The following is a 16,116-nucleotide window of genomic DNA, read 5'->3' on the forward strand; positions in this document are numbered from 1 at the left end:
CAAATGGTCCATGAAGTCGGTTTTTGAAATGTTATTCTAGGTTTACAAATGGCCACAAGAATGTTTGTTTTTAATGATACATCAAATCTGAAACAAAACCACAAGACGTCTACCAGTGCAGACAAATTTAAGAAATCAGTGACTATTTTAGTTTAGTGCAGTAATGAGTTCAATTACATTCTTCAAATAAATACTTAAATTATATAATTTATAGAAGTCCTGATTCGGCTGTGAGATTTCTGTCTGTGTCAGATTTTATGCCCATAACTCAGCACGTGCACTGAACCCAAAGGATTATTTATAGTTCTTGTCAGCTTAACTATCACAATGTTCCCATGCAGACAATTGTTTGGGAAATTCCAAAATGAGAACACAAAAAACACAATATGCAGATGGTGTAAATGATTTATTAGGTATGAAACAGGTCACAGAATCATACTGTGGATGCGCCATTTGGATCTAATCTACTAATACTAAAGTACAGTATCTTACAACTATTGTAAGTAGACATGAAACAAAATTTCATTATTCAATTCTTATTCTTATTTAGGGGCTTTAAGTTTAACCACTGTTCCAGCACCATAGGCAGTCCTGGAATATCTGAAAAAAATATAGAGAATGCTGCTGCTGATATGTGTGTTTGTTATATGTCTGTGAGCAAATTGCAGTAAATCTTACACACTGGTCCTTTAACCATGCTTTTGTTGCATTTAAGTGTCCCAGTAAGTCATGAAACAGTGGCAGTGAACCATGAGCTAAGTAAGCTAAATGGAACTCAGCCATCATTTACTGTATTTACTTTTCCCACTATGAGATGTCAAAATATTATTGGCCAAATGAGCCTACTACACCTCTTGATTTTGTAATGAGCTGCCCAGAATGAAATACAGCCAAATTAAAAAACAAAAAAATGCTGTTTGTTTTTGTTCCAATATGAACTCTGCTCCTCAAAGTGTGGCATTGGTGCTGCAGGCCCTCTTGAGGTATCTGTAGTTGTGGAAGGTTTCTTTCAAACTCGCCCTCAGGACCTTCATTAAAGTTGCAAGGCTTCCCATTTCCTCTTGGGGGCGCTGTTGGTTTTTAATAAAAAGGCAATTAGTATTCAGGATCTGTAATGTACATGCTGGATCAGCATCTAAAAATGTTTATGTGTAAGCCTCCTACAGGCCCTGCCCCTCCTTTCAAGGGAAATTCAAATGGGTGAATGGAGTCATAATGAACATTAATTTGGATTGCCAACCAATATTGGATTTATAGAGGATTTTGTACCTTCTCATGTGGATACAGGTTTTAAAAAAAGGGCAGAATATGGATTCACTCATCTATGCCAACCCCAATAACAATAATGGAAGAATTTATGCTTCCTTGTAACACAAATGTCTTCAGATATCCACACTGAAGGAACTTTTGAACCAAACATAAAGAGTAGAATAAAGTTTTGGAGTTTAGTTCAATCAAAGAGTTCTTGATAAAATTTCAAACAGGGAAAGATAATAAACTTATGTGTCATTTCTTCCATACATTTTTAGGATTACTTTTTTTTCACTACAGATAAAAGGGACATGGCAAACCAAAAAGAGTACAAACTAAAATAACACAGCACAGGACAGGTGGGAAGAAATATGCACTGGTGCACATCTCGTAACCATAAATGGAATGAATAAAAGGTATTCCTCAGATTTTTTTGGACACCAGAAAATAGTTATAGTATTTTGGACATGCAAAATATGTGGGCAATTACTGAACTCAACTATACTCCCTTACTCTTGTGAGAGTTCGCATCAGTCGTTGCAGCACCGCGTCCTCTCTGTGTGGACACAGGCTGGTCACCGTGCTCACACAGCTCAGTAGACAATAGATGGTGTGTCTCTGTGCCTGTAATGATGTAATATTAAAAATAACACTTTAAATCTTTGCCAAAGAGGTTCAGAGTGCCAAGAAGAATACTCATGAGTCAAAGATGACTTATCACACATGAGTTTCCTTACCTTCTTGAGGACACTAAGTGGTTTCCTGTTGTTTGCTCCACAGATCATCCTTTCCACATCCACTGTGCTCAGAACAGGCTCCTGAACAAGATTGGAGGAAACAGAGGCAGGACCGAGAAAAGATGTTTACCATAGCATGGGAAATGTAAACTGAAGACATCAAGGTGTATTTCTTTACTTCACGGCCCTCTTGTTTAATGCAACTGACCCTTAATTTGTCCAGCCAGGTCCACAACAGACAACTGAGAACGTGAGGATCTGTCTCAGTGACCAGCAGAGCCCAGCCACAATCACTACTGTTCAGTTCCTCCTGTTGAAAAGTTGAGTGACAGTATTAATTCAGTAGCTTTAGGGCTCAAAATCAAATTGAAATGTTTGCAGCTGGGCTTTTTCACCTGCAGCAGAGCCGATCTTTGCAGAATGTTTTCTCCTGGAGTACCTTGGTCTGCCATTGCCTTAGCAACAGCACGGGCGGCTGAGGTTGGGACTGGATTATGTGGATTTCTGTTCAACTTTATATGATAGAGATCAGAATGTTTTAAAGGGTTCACAACAAAGCAGTCTTCATTATGTGCCAGTGAGAATCACAGTTACCTCAAAGTTGGATCTGTGCTTGGGAAGTGCCTTTTTAGCTGTGCACTTCGACCTCTTAGCACAGTCGTTGCTCGATATCATGCCAGATATTGGCATGTTAAGTGCTTGAGATTCCTTTTTGTTGGTTTGGTGGCCTGGTGAAAGTGTGGCAAGGATCGGAGTAACTGGTCTCAGATTGGCTCGTATCAGATCCTGCACACACCAGTGTCTCTCGTTTCCAAGTGCCGGGGTACAGTATGGACTCCATTCTTGATCCTTCAAGACACAATGCAACAAAGTGAGAAAAGCCTCTATCAGTCTGACTTCACATTTAGAAATTTTAAAGGGATAGTTTGGATTAATGGTGGAAAGTTGTATGAGGTACTTGTCAGTGTATTACCTACAGTAGATGCTGGTCAGAGAAGCAGAGAGGGATACCAGCATGAAAGCTAAGCAATAAACTGCAATGGACAGACGGGGTCAACAGCAAAAGGTATTTTAGCCACTTAAAAAAGGTACATCTAAAAAAATCAATATCAGCTTAAGGATACACTACATTTAGAATAGAATTTCACCATTTCACGTTGCCAAATATCACTCTCTTCATACCAAGCAAACTCCATAGGAAAAATCAGTAATTTTACTTCACAGAGTAAAGAGTAAGAGTTGCTGGTCTACTATTGTCTGGATCTGCTAATTTGTTTGTGTGATTTCAGTGTTTTAAAAGGATGGTGCAGATTTACTGAAGTCAGACAATAACACAAACAAACCAAAAGACTGAGGCAGCAGTAGACCAGAAACTCCTGTGCTCTGACAGGCAAAATTACTGATTTCGCCTGTGGAGTTTGGTTGGTTTGAAAGCAGAAATATTTGGGTCATTTTAAAATATATGAAAATAGCATAAATGCAAACTGATATTGATATTTTTAGGTTGTCCTTTTTTAAGTGGCCTTTTAAAATACCTTTTGTTGCAGACTCTGTCCACAGTAGTATATTGCTTAGCTTCTGTGCTGGTGCCCCTCTCTGCTTCTCTTAACTGGGGGCTTCTGCCATCTACTTTAGTTAATACACTGAGTAATCTATAATCTATCCAATTAATTCTGTTAAAATGAATTGAAATTTGACCTCCTTTACTGCAATCTTGCTCAGATCAGAGTCGCTGTAGCTGCGTTTGTCCAGCAGCACCTCTCTCTTCCTCTCCAAGAAGCCCAGTGGCTCGTCCCAGGAGGTTACTGACCCTGAGCCCACCCAGGAGCCTCTATGACCCTCCCTCAGTAAGGGCAAGTACTGTTTGGCCACCAGGGTCTCCCTCACAGTCCTGCTCAGGGTCTTCAGTGCTGACCTCTTCTCTAGCTCAGCGTTGACCTCTGGAGGAGCAGGGAGACCCAGGGCTAAGCAGGATAGACATACGCACAGGAGGTACACCACCTAATGAAATGGTCAAGAAGAGGTCAGACAGGAGGATGAGGAAGAGGTCAAGTGTTCTACATTGTATGCAGGTATGTTCATGACACAAGATTAATGTAGTATAATGATAAAATCCTGACCTTGGGAGTGTATCTGAGGGTGCGTGCCTCCTGGCCATGCAGCAGTAGTGCCTGTCGGTTTAGGTAGTGCTGCAGGGTGAAAGGGGCTCCATGCCGCAGGCTGAGATCAGGGTATTGGACCAACTGTGTACCAAGCAGGCGAGCAAAGTCAAACACCTGGCTGATCTGTGCCCTGGTTTGGATAGAACGAGGCCGTTTAATCCGCACAAAGTGGACGGCCTCACTTGGGCTGATGCGCAGGGTGTAGATCAAGTAACAGGCTATCAGGACACCTGTTGAGCAGAGTACAAACACACTGGATACACATTCAACAAAAATGCAGATGCAGCACTTCTGTTTTCACTCCCACTTCTCATGAGTTGAAGTTAAAGACTTCTTTTATGCTCTCAAAATGTATTTTTGTCTCAAATTATGTTCACAAATTTGTTAGAACAAAACCCATCCACCTGATAAGTATGGCACATAGAGATGCTGATTAAACAGCATGATGATTGCACAAATGTGCCTTAGACTAGTCACAATGAAAGGGCACTTTAAAATGTGCAGTTTGAGGCCGCTGAACTATGACTTCTTCCCATTGGGCTACAGATGCTATCTTTTAACAGAGGGACGAAATCATGACCTGCCATACTCAGCCTCTTTATTGCCTGGATACAGCCCTAAAATAATATTACAATATTTCAGATTATTCTGCAATAACAATATTCTTGACGGCATGAAAACATGCACAATAGCTGTTGGGCTCTCCTCACAGGATTTTTGACTCTCCTCCTGAGATGTTGAAATTAGAAAATTGAAAAGTGGCTCCACTTTTTGGAACTAACTCCTCCCTGAGGAGATGGTAGCCATGTTATTTTCGCTTTCAGCCATGCTTGTTGTTGCTGTGTGTTGTCATTCTGTTAGCAAGTTTTAATATTGCCATTGTCACAATGTTCTTTTATATTGTGACAAAAATTAGACCAATTTAACGTGATCAATATGATATGGCACCCACCTAATAATCGTTGCTTTTGTTGGATGGGTTGGTTAGGTTTAGACACAAGGAGTGATTGGTTAGGGCTGGGTTAAGATATGAGGGTAAGCCAATCGGGCAGAACAGTCCAGGTTATGACTTTGCCTGGGGAAAACAAATATTATCTTTAGCCCTGTGTGAAATAGCCACAGTTCAGTGCTGTTTAATAAGGATGTGTATATGCCACACCTGTCAGGTGGGTGGATTACTTACAAAGGAGAGGTGCTCACTAACATGGACATTTGTGATCAAAATTTGAGAGAAATAAACCTCTTGTGTGCACAGAAGACTTAGATCCTTTACTTCAAACCATGAAAAATGGGAGCAAAAACGAGCACTGCATTTATATTTGTGTTGAGTATACATGAGAGAAATACATACATGCTAACATACACACATTGTGTATATGAATAGTAGACAAAGTATATTATTCATACCTGTCCTGCCCAGTCCTGCATGGCAGTGCACAGCCACTCTTCCTTCCCTCACTGCAAAGGCCAAAACCTTCACCCCATCAATTATACCAACGAGAGATGACACACCAAAATCTGGCATACCAAAGTTGTAAAAGTAAACTGCAAATAAACAAATATAAGTATATATTAATGTTTTTAGGAGCATAATGGACATTCATAGGGATTAACTGTACTTGTAGGCTACTTTATAATGTAGAAACACAGAACATAGTTATGTAATGTAACTCAGAAATAGTTGCTGCCCTATTATCACAAACCAAACTGTCTCTCGTTTTATTTGTCCAAACTGTAACTCTTTCTGTTTATTTATGTCTCCCACTTTGTGAGAAGTACAGCTCTAAAAAGTGTCAGTCTGAAGAGTTTTAACACCAAAATGTCCAAAAATAGGTAACTGACTCACTGTCATTTTCCATGAAGATCTGTGGAGAGTATGTGAAACCACTTGCAGGGTCTAGGGGCGGTCCACAGTGAGCATGCTCTCCTGGAAGCTGCATGTTGATGATCGATCTGATGTTCAGCCTGGGAGAAAAAATAATTAATTGTGAAAACAACAGCATTTAACTTAGTACTTATTTTTCCAAAACCTTTAACTTTTACTCCTGACAACATCTGCACTTTCTACTCCTTACATTTTCAAAGCAAGCCCATTACTTTAGTTTTAAAACACATGAGGGGAATTATTGATTATTGTTATTTTACATCATCGCACACTGCCTTACTCACATCAAGACTGATTTCAACCTAAATAGATTGAACAATCACACACAGAAAAGATGATTCCTTGGTGTATCCATCATTGCAAACCATGCACAACAGCCATAACAAGACAAAAACAATGTAAAAGACATAACAAGATGAAACAGACAAAGGAGGAAGAATCTTTGCATGAAATAAAAGGTAGAAAAGTCCGCCATAGGGTGAGTTTTTACTTTCATACTCTGAATACATTTCAGAGCCTGTACTTTTTCACTTTTACTTGAGTAAAAAAATCAAATCAGTACTCCTACTTTTACCAGTCTTTTTACAGAAGTATCTGTACCTCTTCATGAGTGAAGAATGTCTATACTTTTTCCACCTCTGCTCCTAAATATTTCTTCTAATCATAATATGCCCACAATTGGAGGAACTGATCAGTGCAATTAAAAAAAACCACACAAAACAATTATGTCAGACATTTTATCTTCATTATACCCAGTAAAGGCAAAAGAGAGTTGTACAGGGCTGTGCAATAACTTTGTCACATAATTACTACAACTAATCATGTATTATTCATGTCCACATACTGCACAGACACACAGGAGAACCACAGAGTAATAATGAACAGTGACTACCTTCGAAATTGTTCTACGATGTTGTACTTCTCAATTAGATGATTGGATGGTCGTGCCATGGCAATAATGTCATCTGTGACCCTGCAACAGGAAGAAGTTCATGGTCAGTAAATTACCACTTTGACCCAGCACATAACACAGCGACATCTATGAGACTGTAGTCACATAGTCTCACCAGGAGGAGAAAAGGCCACGAATGACCTGCTGATTTAATTTCCAGCACTCAGGTCCTTCATAGCGACAGTCTCTTCCTCCACAGGCTAGCAGACAGAGGAGTTTGGGTGGGATCGCCTTCACCAGGTTCTCCCTGGCCTGGGTGTAGGAGGGCCGTGGTACTGGTATGTGCGAGGTGAAGGTCGGCATCATCCTGCACCAGGACAAACCCCCAAGATCAGCCTGAGCTAATCACAGTGTAGTGGGGTGGCATAGCTGAACATATCATAAAAATGTTTTTTTATGATAAAAGTATCAAATAGGTCAGATGTGGTGACAGTTTTGTTTGGAACCAAACTAGTTACTGGACTATCACAGACTCACACCCTGGTAGCTGTGGCAGCCTTTGTTCAAAATGGCCACCAGCAGCTGATCAAACTTTCCAATTCCACTGGTCCCACATACAAAAACAGATATGATCTAGATTCTAGTAACCCTGAAACAGTTTGGCCACACCCAAACTGCTTTTACCATTTTTCAGCACCACAATAATCATTATGACACAAGTTAAATTGAAAAATATGTCATGAGATTGTCTCTACATTATAGTGATAGCTGGATTAAACTGTAGCAGTACTGAATAAAGTTATGAATTAACATAGGCCATGTAATAATGTTCTGTAAAAAGACCAGTGTAATCGCTGTATTTGAACTATTTTAAGAACAGATCAAGGAAAATGAAAATAGCTGCCATAGTTATCAGAGTGCCAGTCGGCAGTGGTCCAATATCCAGGTTTTTTCTAAAATATTAAGCTATATATGGATTAACTTTGGTGCCTTTATCACAAAATGAACAATAGGTTAGCTATACTGCCCACTAATGTGGAAGACTATACCCTAACTGGGCCTACTGGCAACTTCATGTCAACTTATTGACATTTTATATGTAAGCTTTTAATTGTGTTAAAGACATGTTGTTATAGCCTGGCAATTTTTGTAGTTGTGTTCTATTACTTTTTGCATTATAAATTTAGCATATTCTGCACGTCTCAATATTTAAGTTGAATTAACTTATTGTTTAGATGTATTTATTATAAATGCACTGAAGAAAAAATCAGCAATCGGTATCATGGTATCATACAAGTAATGATATTAACTGTGGCAAACTATCCAGAATATATAGTATTCTATTTAATATATTCCAATATAGTATAATGTAATCAATGACATTTAAAACTTACCTTGTCGCTTATGTTGAACAGTGAAGCTGTAAATCCCATTTAATGTATTTCCAGAGTTTAAGAGTGCAGGAAAGTGAAGAAAAAGCAGCAGAATACACATGTGCTCCTCTCTGCTTACCCACCCTGCTGCTTACAGATACACACACACACAAAAGTGTGTGCTGACCCAGCTTCACTAAGCCTGATTAGCTGTCATAAATAAATTAGAACAGACAATCACTCATTACACCAAGCCAATTATATAATGCTTATACTTTCACCTGTAAACACTGTATATGAAGGCCCTAATTACCTGCCACTTAAGCTTCATGCATGATTTTTCTGAGACTGTGATGCAGAGAAAAGATGAAATGTTGATCTCACTACTGTTAATAAACACCAATAGTGTTTGAGTTTACTGTGGAAGAACAATAAAATGTTTACATATTCTGGTCTCATATCCAACCACACGAGCGCTGTCTCTCCCTTCAACAAATGCCAGATAACAGACCCTAACCTTGACCTATCATCAAATTTTTTTTTTTTGTGTGTGTGTGTGTGTGTGTGTCCAATGTGTGCTGTAGTCACCCAGGACATATCGCCCCCTGCAGTGCAGCAGTGGGAACAGCGTGATAACGATGAAGATGAAACTAGACCTCCATTTCAGTTTCTACTCTATCTCTGCTCCCTTAGAGGAATAAAGTATTTGCACACAGCAGGTTATAAATAGTGTGTTATTGTGAATGGCGGTGTGACAATATTTATGTGGGATAGAGAATGTGTGGGTACGGACCATGCCCCTTTTGTGCTTGGGCCCCTACCACCACAAAATGTCTGTGCACAGTATCCACTCTGGATAACGTGTAATTGCCCATCACTTTGGATGCACATGACTTCCTCAAATGAGACACAGGACATGGTGGCCTTGCTGCCTTCAGGAACCAGTACTTCAAAAAGTCCCAATGAGAATTACCCAGATTTTGTAATCTCTTTTTTGCTCTCCCAGACAAAACTGTAAGTTCTGTCCAGTTTTAAAAATTATTTTCAGATGGGATCATTCTGTTAAAATAGCGATTTGAGAGATGTGCTTGTTCTGATAGAAGACACAGGATAGATAAACAGAAGGACTGTATGAAGCTTCTTGATATGCTGCTTCATTAAGAACAACACAACTGTGTCATCTGCACCTTCGAGTTCCGAAACACTCAAAACAACATTTGATCTTGATCCATGTTTGTAAGATCAGGATCACATATCCTGGTTTTGCAATACACAATTTTGACATTTAATCCTCCATCTGGCATAGGTCAAAAAGTTTGGAAATACTGGCTGCAGATGGCTACAGAAATGTAACTAACCATAAGAGAGAAATACTTTAGTCAAATAAAAATATTATTTTATATTTTTGCTACTTCTTCTGTCTGGATAATACAGAAACATTGTGAAACAAGCAAGCACAACATTTGTGAAGGCTTTCATGTGATTTTGGAGAGGTGTGTGCCTGGGGGCAACTGTTAAATAATGCCAGGAGAATAACACTAGATCTGCAACAATTGATTACAAATTAAATAATCACCATATTTTGCTGATTGGTTTGAGACATTTTTAAGGGGAAAAAGTAAAAATTCTGATTCCAGCTTCTTAAATGTGAATGCTTTCTGGGTTCTTTGCTCCTTTATGACAGTAAAGTGAATATATTTGGGTTGTGAGTAAAGCGGGACATTTGAGGACGTCACCTTTGGCTTTGTGAAACACTTACAAACATTTTTCAGCATTTTCTGACATTTTATAGGCCAAAAAACTAACAGACTGATCGAGAAACTAATCAACAGATGTATCTATAATAATAATAATTGATAGTTGCAGCACACCTCACTTCCTGCGCACCCAGCTGAATCACTGGCAGACTGCATAAACCAGTGAAAACAGTCTAAAGTTTAATGATCAACAACAATTACAAGAAGTAGCAGCATAGCTGAGAATGTGTCCATTTTTTGTCAATATGAAGTGAAAAATATCTGTGCACATACCAACCACAGGCACAGTTCCTGATAGAAAACATAATGCATTACCTTATTTGACCTTATGTGAATAGAGTAGTCAGAAATAATGCTAATAATATTACGGGCAACTGCCTGTCCTCAATAATGAGTCCAAAACACAGATTTTTTTCCCATTGGCTTTATTCAGAGCTTTTTTTTGTAAAATATTTTTAGTGAATAATTTTATGAGTGGCAGCTCCCGCAAGCATAGTTTGGAATGTATACACAAATAAATTGATGGACAGGTATGTTGTGTTTTAAGAAGGGTAGAATTAATAGAATACAGTATTTACTTTCAGACAGTACGATTAACTAACCACAAAGCGGCTGCCAAATAAGGGAAAGAAAAAAAACACAACGAAAACATGCTACCAAAATGTGTTGCACAGACACGGGCCATGTAACAAAACTGAAGATGGTTCCTTCCTTCTTTTACTGGAAAAAAAAAAGAATTTCTATTAAAGGGGACAGAAAAATTGATTTTTTATTAAATCCTGTTTTCATGGTGGCTTTTAAAAACAGAAGGGAGTGAGAAGAAATTCTTCAATGTTTAAATAAAACAGAATCCTAGTCAATAGTGAAGTTAGGTTGCAAAGAAGCAATCAACACTCATACCAGTGCAGTTCTGCTACACCACGGCATACATTGCAGCACAAACGAAAGTGTCTTATTGCATATTTTTTTCTTTCAAAAGCAAGAGTCACTAAAGCATCTTAGGAAGGAGAGCCTAAGAATGAGATAAGCAAAGTGTTACTCAGATCTATGTAAAGAGGGACCAGAAGGCACAATGTTCCTCTTTGGATCCATTTACTAGGACGCCACGTGGTTCCACACTATTAACAAAATCTATCTGTGAAATCACAGCAGTCCTTGTCCATTTCATTTTAGGGGCTACAGATCTTTCCAGATATGAGTTGGCATGAGATTGAGGACATCGCAGTGAAAAGGGTCAGTTCTGCAAAGGAGTCAAATATCCATGAGGGGTTGAGGAGATGAACAACTTCTGGCAAGTTGTCCTTCACCGAAGCTCTATGGTTATGTTATCATACTCCCCATCCTAGGCTCAACACTGGCTACAAGTAAGTCCAACAAAATATACAAGTGGTTTGTTACAGCAAATGCTGCCAAGACAGGAGTCGAGGTGTCAGGTGGAAACAAGTCTTCTTACTCGATTTATTGTTTCCACAACAGGCCACCCGCTCATCATGCAACTGAATGTGTAATTACAACCTGCTGCCATGTAAAAGTTTTGGAATAAAAAGAGAAAAATAGTGACTATGTCAAGAGATAATATAGTAATAGTATTGAAAATAAAAGAAAAAAACGAGATATTAAAATTCCCCAAAGAAGATTATACTGTCCACCAGCCTTGTCCTTTTTGTGAACATTGGTGCTGGAAGACCAAATGTTGACGGTTCGAATGTCTGTGCCTTCTCTCCTGTCCTGTGGTGTTCAGTGTCTCTGTCTCTCTCATCTGTCCAGCTGATCTTTAATTACTTCTTTGATAACTCCTGGGATAGCCAGTCCAGTCCTTCATACAGTCCAGTGCCGTCAGTGGCACAGGCTGCCTGGACGTACCACTGTAGAGTCAGATTAGATGGAGCATGTTAGATATGAATGCAACTGTGTGCATGCTTCCAGGTTTGAATCTTATTGCAGGTTTAAGGAGCATGTTTCTCCTCAGGTTACTTACAGTTCTGTTGCGGAGGTTCTGTAGGCCAAGTTTGTCTGTGATTTCACTGACTGATAAGGCATTGGGAAGGTCCTGCTTGTTCGCGAACACCAGCAAAGCTGCTTCTCTCAGTTCATCCTCCTGCAACTAGAGGGGCAGAAAACAGATTAAAACTTTTCTTTATTTCTTCGTTTATTTAACAGGGAGTGTAGACACATTGAGACAATAAACATTGCTACAAATGCACTGGAGTTAGCTAAGAGGCCATATTTCATGTAGTCCCTGAACAGATGTTAAAAGTCAAGTTAATCATAATTTATCAGTTACAGATCAATAATAAAAAAGAACAGATTATTAATGTTCATCAGGACACCCTTCTACTACATGACCATCATCAGCTCCAAGATTTGATGAACTAATGTTTTCATAACATTAATTCACAGTGAGATAATGGCACTTTTTTAGTTTTTAGTGAAACATCAACTGTATAGAGATGCAGCAGGGTTCAGTCCATCACTGGTTGATTTTTTCTTAAGGGCAATTTAGGTCATTTTATCTTGCCAATTTAAATGGATGTCCTGAGAATTAGGTCCAGACATTGTCTGAATGTGCCCTTTCAAATATGCAGCACACATTAGTACACTGGGTGAGGAGCAGTACCTGCAGAACATGCAGGAGGAGGAGGGGAACTCATCTGTAACGATGACTGTTTTTTGCATTGATATCAGTACAAACCAAGTCTCAAAATTACATGTGATAGAAGAGGAGGATGATGATAGATGCTGTGATCAGCTGACTCTTTTATGCCAATTCAGAAGCATTTTTTTTTTTCCAGAATACAAAAAATATAGCTGACCAGCAGGGAAGACACTTTGTGATGTGCTGCTTGAAGAACCCACTTATTTTTCTGACTGTATTTTGGTGTTTTCACATTGCAGATAATGAAGAAGCACATTTAAACATGGGCTTAAACACGGCACAGAAATCACTATGCTCTCATTAAAGTTTTTAATTGAAATTTTTAAATACATACCATCTTTGTGAGCTCATCAGCAGATTCTGCCACTCTTTCTCTGTCATTAGTGTCTACTACAAAGATGATGCCCTAGATGAAAACAAACAAAATACAATGGTATTGAAGGAATTGAAAAAACAAAACAAAACAAACAAATCAGCAAATATTTTGATCAACAATTTAATCACTTTAAGTAACTTCTGAAGAAAATAGTTTTCTGGTCCCAGGCTAACTTCTAGTATTTACTGCTTTTATGTGATGTCGTCATTTGAGATTATCACCTTGGACACAGGTAAACTCTGATTCTGTCATATTGACAAAATAATTAATTAACTGAAATAGAAAATAGTTAATAAGACCTATTAAAAACCTATGATACCAATTATTTTTAGAAGAAGTCTGCTTTCAGAGAAAGATGTTGTGTAGAGTACAGAGATAAAGCGAAACTACAAATTATTGAATATGTCCAAGGTCCAACAACTGGAAAACTGGTAGAGTTAGGAGAACAAGTGTTCATGGTGAAATTTGGAGATGCAAAGTTACCATTTTTTTTACCAATCATTCATACCTGTGTGTTTTGGAAGTAATGTCTCCAGAGGGGTCTGATTTTGTCCTGGCCACCCACGTCCCATACAGTGAAACTGATATTTTTATATTCTACTGTTTCCACATTGAAACCTTTACAGGGGAAAGAGAAGAGACACAGGGGTCAAATGAGTCAAACATGTTAAGGTGTGCATTCAACAATCAAAAGGACCATAACTGAACTTGAAGGTAACTGTTAGTACATCTCTTACCAATGGTTGGGATGGTGGTTACAATTTCTCCGAGCTTCAATTTGTACAAGATAGTCGTTTTTCCTGCAGCATCCAGCCCAACTACAGAGGGAAAATTAGATTTAAAAAAACAACAACATATATATCAGGAGAGGATATTTGTTAGAGCTAAGGCTTGGCAATATATTGATATATCAATATCATGATATGAGACTAAATACCATCTATCTTAGATCTTAAATATTGTTATGCTGTAATATAGTATCTTTTACTGGGTTTTAAAGGCTGCATGTTAAAGTGGCATTTTAAATTTTCTGAACTTTGACTGTTTTAAGATTTCCCTTTACTCATTTAATCATAACTACATTACTGATGATTATTTATCAAAAACCTTGTTGTGATAGTTAGTCATGGAAGCACCAATAGTCGTCCATACGATTTTGTCATAATATTGATACAGAGGTATTTGGTTGAAAATATTGCAATATTTGATTCTGTCTTGCCCTGCCAGTATGTTATTTCAGATGTGTACATCGATATATATATTATATAATGCAAAATAGCCTGTAAATATTAATACATTATTTCTAAGCCATACTGCCCAGCCCTACTTGGAGCAATGGATAACAACGTGTTGTAAATTGCACAACAGGCGTTTTCCTATTGATCTTATCATCAGACAGCAGGGGACAAGCAAGTATGACATGACGGACATGCGAGTGCATGTGACTCCACAAAGCGAATCATCGATCCTCAACCATTTTTTATCCATTAATATGAGGGGAACACAACATACAATTATCATAGTTGATTTAAATATGAATATGAATTAACTTTATCCAGAGAATGCCACTCCCTAACTAGTATCACTAACCACAGGGCGGAACACGACGACACTTTCTCATCAACATAAGGAGATAGTTACCCAATAGCATACTGTAACGTTGTATCACGTTACGTGGTAAAGAGTAAACGCCAAAACTCATCTAACAAGTTAAGTTTACAAATAAAAGATACCTAACGCTATTTTTAATAGATTAACAGAGTGATTTTGCCCAAGGTGTTAGTAAGTGGTTAGGGTTATTCGATAACACTTGGAAAAGACAACCAAATAAATAATAAAGCTACTACAATGTAAAAACATTTCATTATCTATTAGATGTTCGGAACAAAGTTACCGTAAGCCAAAGTTCCTGGTTTTGTGTATAAGAGAACCTCGGATCCGGGAAAGATCTCGCGAGTGGTAATTTTAAGACAAACCACGATGTTTCCCTAATTCCAACCAAATGTTTTCTACCCCCATAACTACACTCTCACGACAATGTCACATTATAAAACATAATCAGTTTGTACAAAATGTAAAATGAAGAAACACTGCGTATAAGTCTCGCGAGGGTTTCACAAATCAAGCGTTCTCTTCAAGAAAGGACCAAACTTCCTTTAAATAAACATCCGAAATCTACAAGCTAAGGATATTATTAGGTGGGAGAACTAATTTCGGGTATTTTATTCAAAGTATTAATTAAATAGCTATCAGATGTGTTTCAATGCCGTTTCATATTTTTTTTTAGTTTAAAGCTTTAGGTAACTAGCTAGTCATCTAACGGCAGCTATGTTAGCTCGAGCTAAAGCTAAAAACCGTGCTGCTAAGTGCACTGCTTTCACTTACCCATCAAAATCCTCATTTGTTTATTGCCAAATAACCGGGTGAAGAGTGAAGAGATGGAGAGACCCATTTTATCGGCCCGAGGATGTTTGAATCACTGAAAAAAAAACACTAATATGAGCCACAACAGAGACAGCGCGTGACAAACTTTACAGATGCGGCGGCTATTCTGCTGATTTCCACACAAGAGACTACTGCCGAGTGCCACGTCCGGGCCAACGTGGAATACACGACGTCATCATTTGAATCAACTTTATCAATACACGTGTTAACAGTGAATGTTGAATAGGGTTTGTTAGGTTTTATTTATTACAAATTTAAGCTTTTCTGTTTATACAATGTACTCTGGGCCGTCATTTTGGTTTTAAGCAGAAGGCCGTCTTTAACAGTTTTGACCTTTTTTGTTTTTCGAAGAAAGAAAAAAAAATCACACGTCATAAATGTGATTCCGTTTCCTACCACTAGATGTCTCTGTAACACAGCTGTTTATCCTTGTATATAGTGTGCTGTGGAGCAAGTTTGTTTGCTTGATACCAAGGAAACTTAAAAAGAAGGAAGGGTTACTTAACAAACATTCTGTATTGTGCTTGGTGCCAGCCTTTGGTGCCAGTTCAATTGCAGTACATTACAACCCAGCATATCCAC

General features: G+C 38.3%; 2 protein-coding genes across 2 annotated transcripts; both read right to left on the reverse strand.

Annotated features, from left to right (window-relative positions):
* Nucleotides 1-638: 638 nt before the first annotated feature.
* On the reverse strand, nt 639-8,706 carry LOC146316430 (protein tyrosine phosphatase domain-containing protein 1). Its single transcript, XM_084734360.1, has 13 exons — nt 8,322-8,706; nt 7,103-7,294; nt 6,928-7,008; nt 5,997-6,115; nt 5,558-5,695; nt 4,109-4,380; nt 3,687-3,989; nt 2,583-2,837; nt 2,384-2,500; nt 2,197-2,298; nt 1,989-2,069; nt 1,765-1,875; nt 639-1,070 (listed from the first exon to the last, which is right to left on the reverse strand). The coding sequence occupies exons 2-13, from the start codon at nt 7,291-7,293 to the stop codon at nt 948-950; spliced, it is 1,893 nt and encodes a 630-aa protein (XP_084590486.1). The 5' UTR covers nt 7,294; nt 8,322-8,706; the 3' UTR covers nt 639-947.
* A 1,884-nt stretch (nt 8,707-10,590) lies between these two features.
* On the reverse strand, nt 10,591-15,676 carry LOC146316431 (ADP-ribosylation factor 4-like). Its single transcript, XM_084733280.1, has 6 exons — nt 15,475-15,676; nt 13,827-13,907; nt 13,598-13,707; nt 13,048-13,119; nt 12,036-12,161; nt 10,591-11,922 (listed from the first exon to the last, which is right to left on the reverse strand). Exons 1-6 carry the CDS (start codon nt 15,539-15,541, stop codon nt 11,836-11,838), a joined length of 543 nt encoding a protein of 180 aa, XP_084589406.1. The 5' UTR covers nt 15,542-15,676; the 3' UTR covers nt 10,591-11,835.
* Nucleotides 15,677-16,116: the final 440 nt, after the last annotated feature.

Source organism: Lutjanus erythropterus, chromosome 13 (assembly GCF_056507025.1).
Source record: "Lutjanus erythropterus isolate fLutEry1 chromosome 13, fLutEry1.hap2, whole genome shotgun sequence".
NCBI classification, from domain to species: domain Eukaryota; kingdom Metazoa; phylum Chordata; class Actinopteri; order Lutjaniformes; family Lutjanidae; genus Lutjanus; species Lutjanus erythropterus.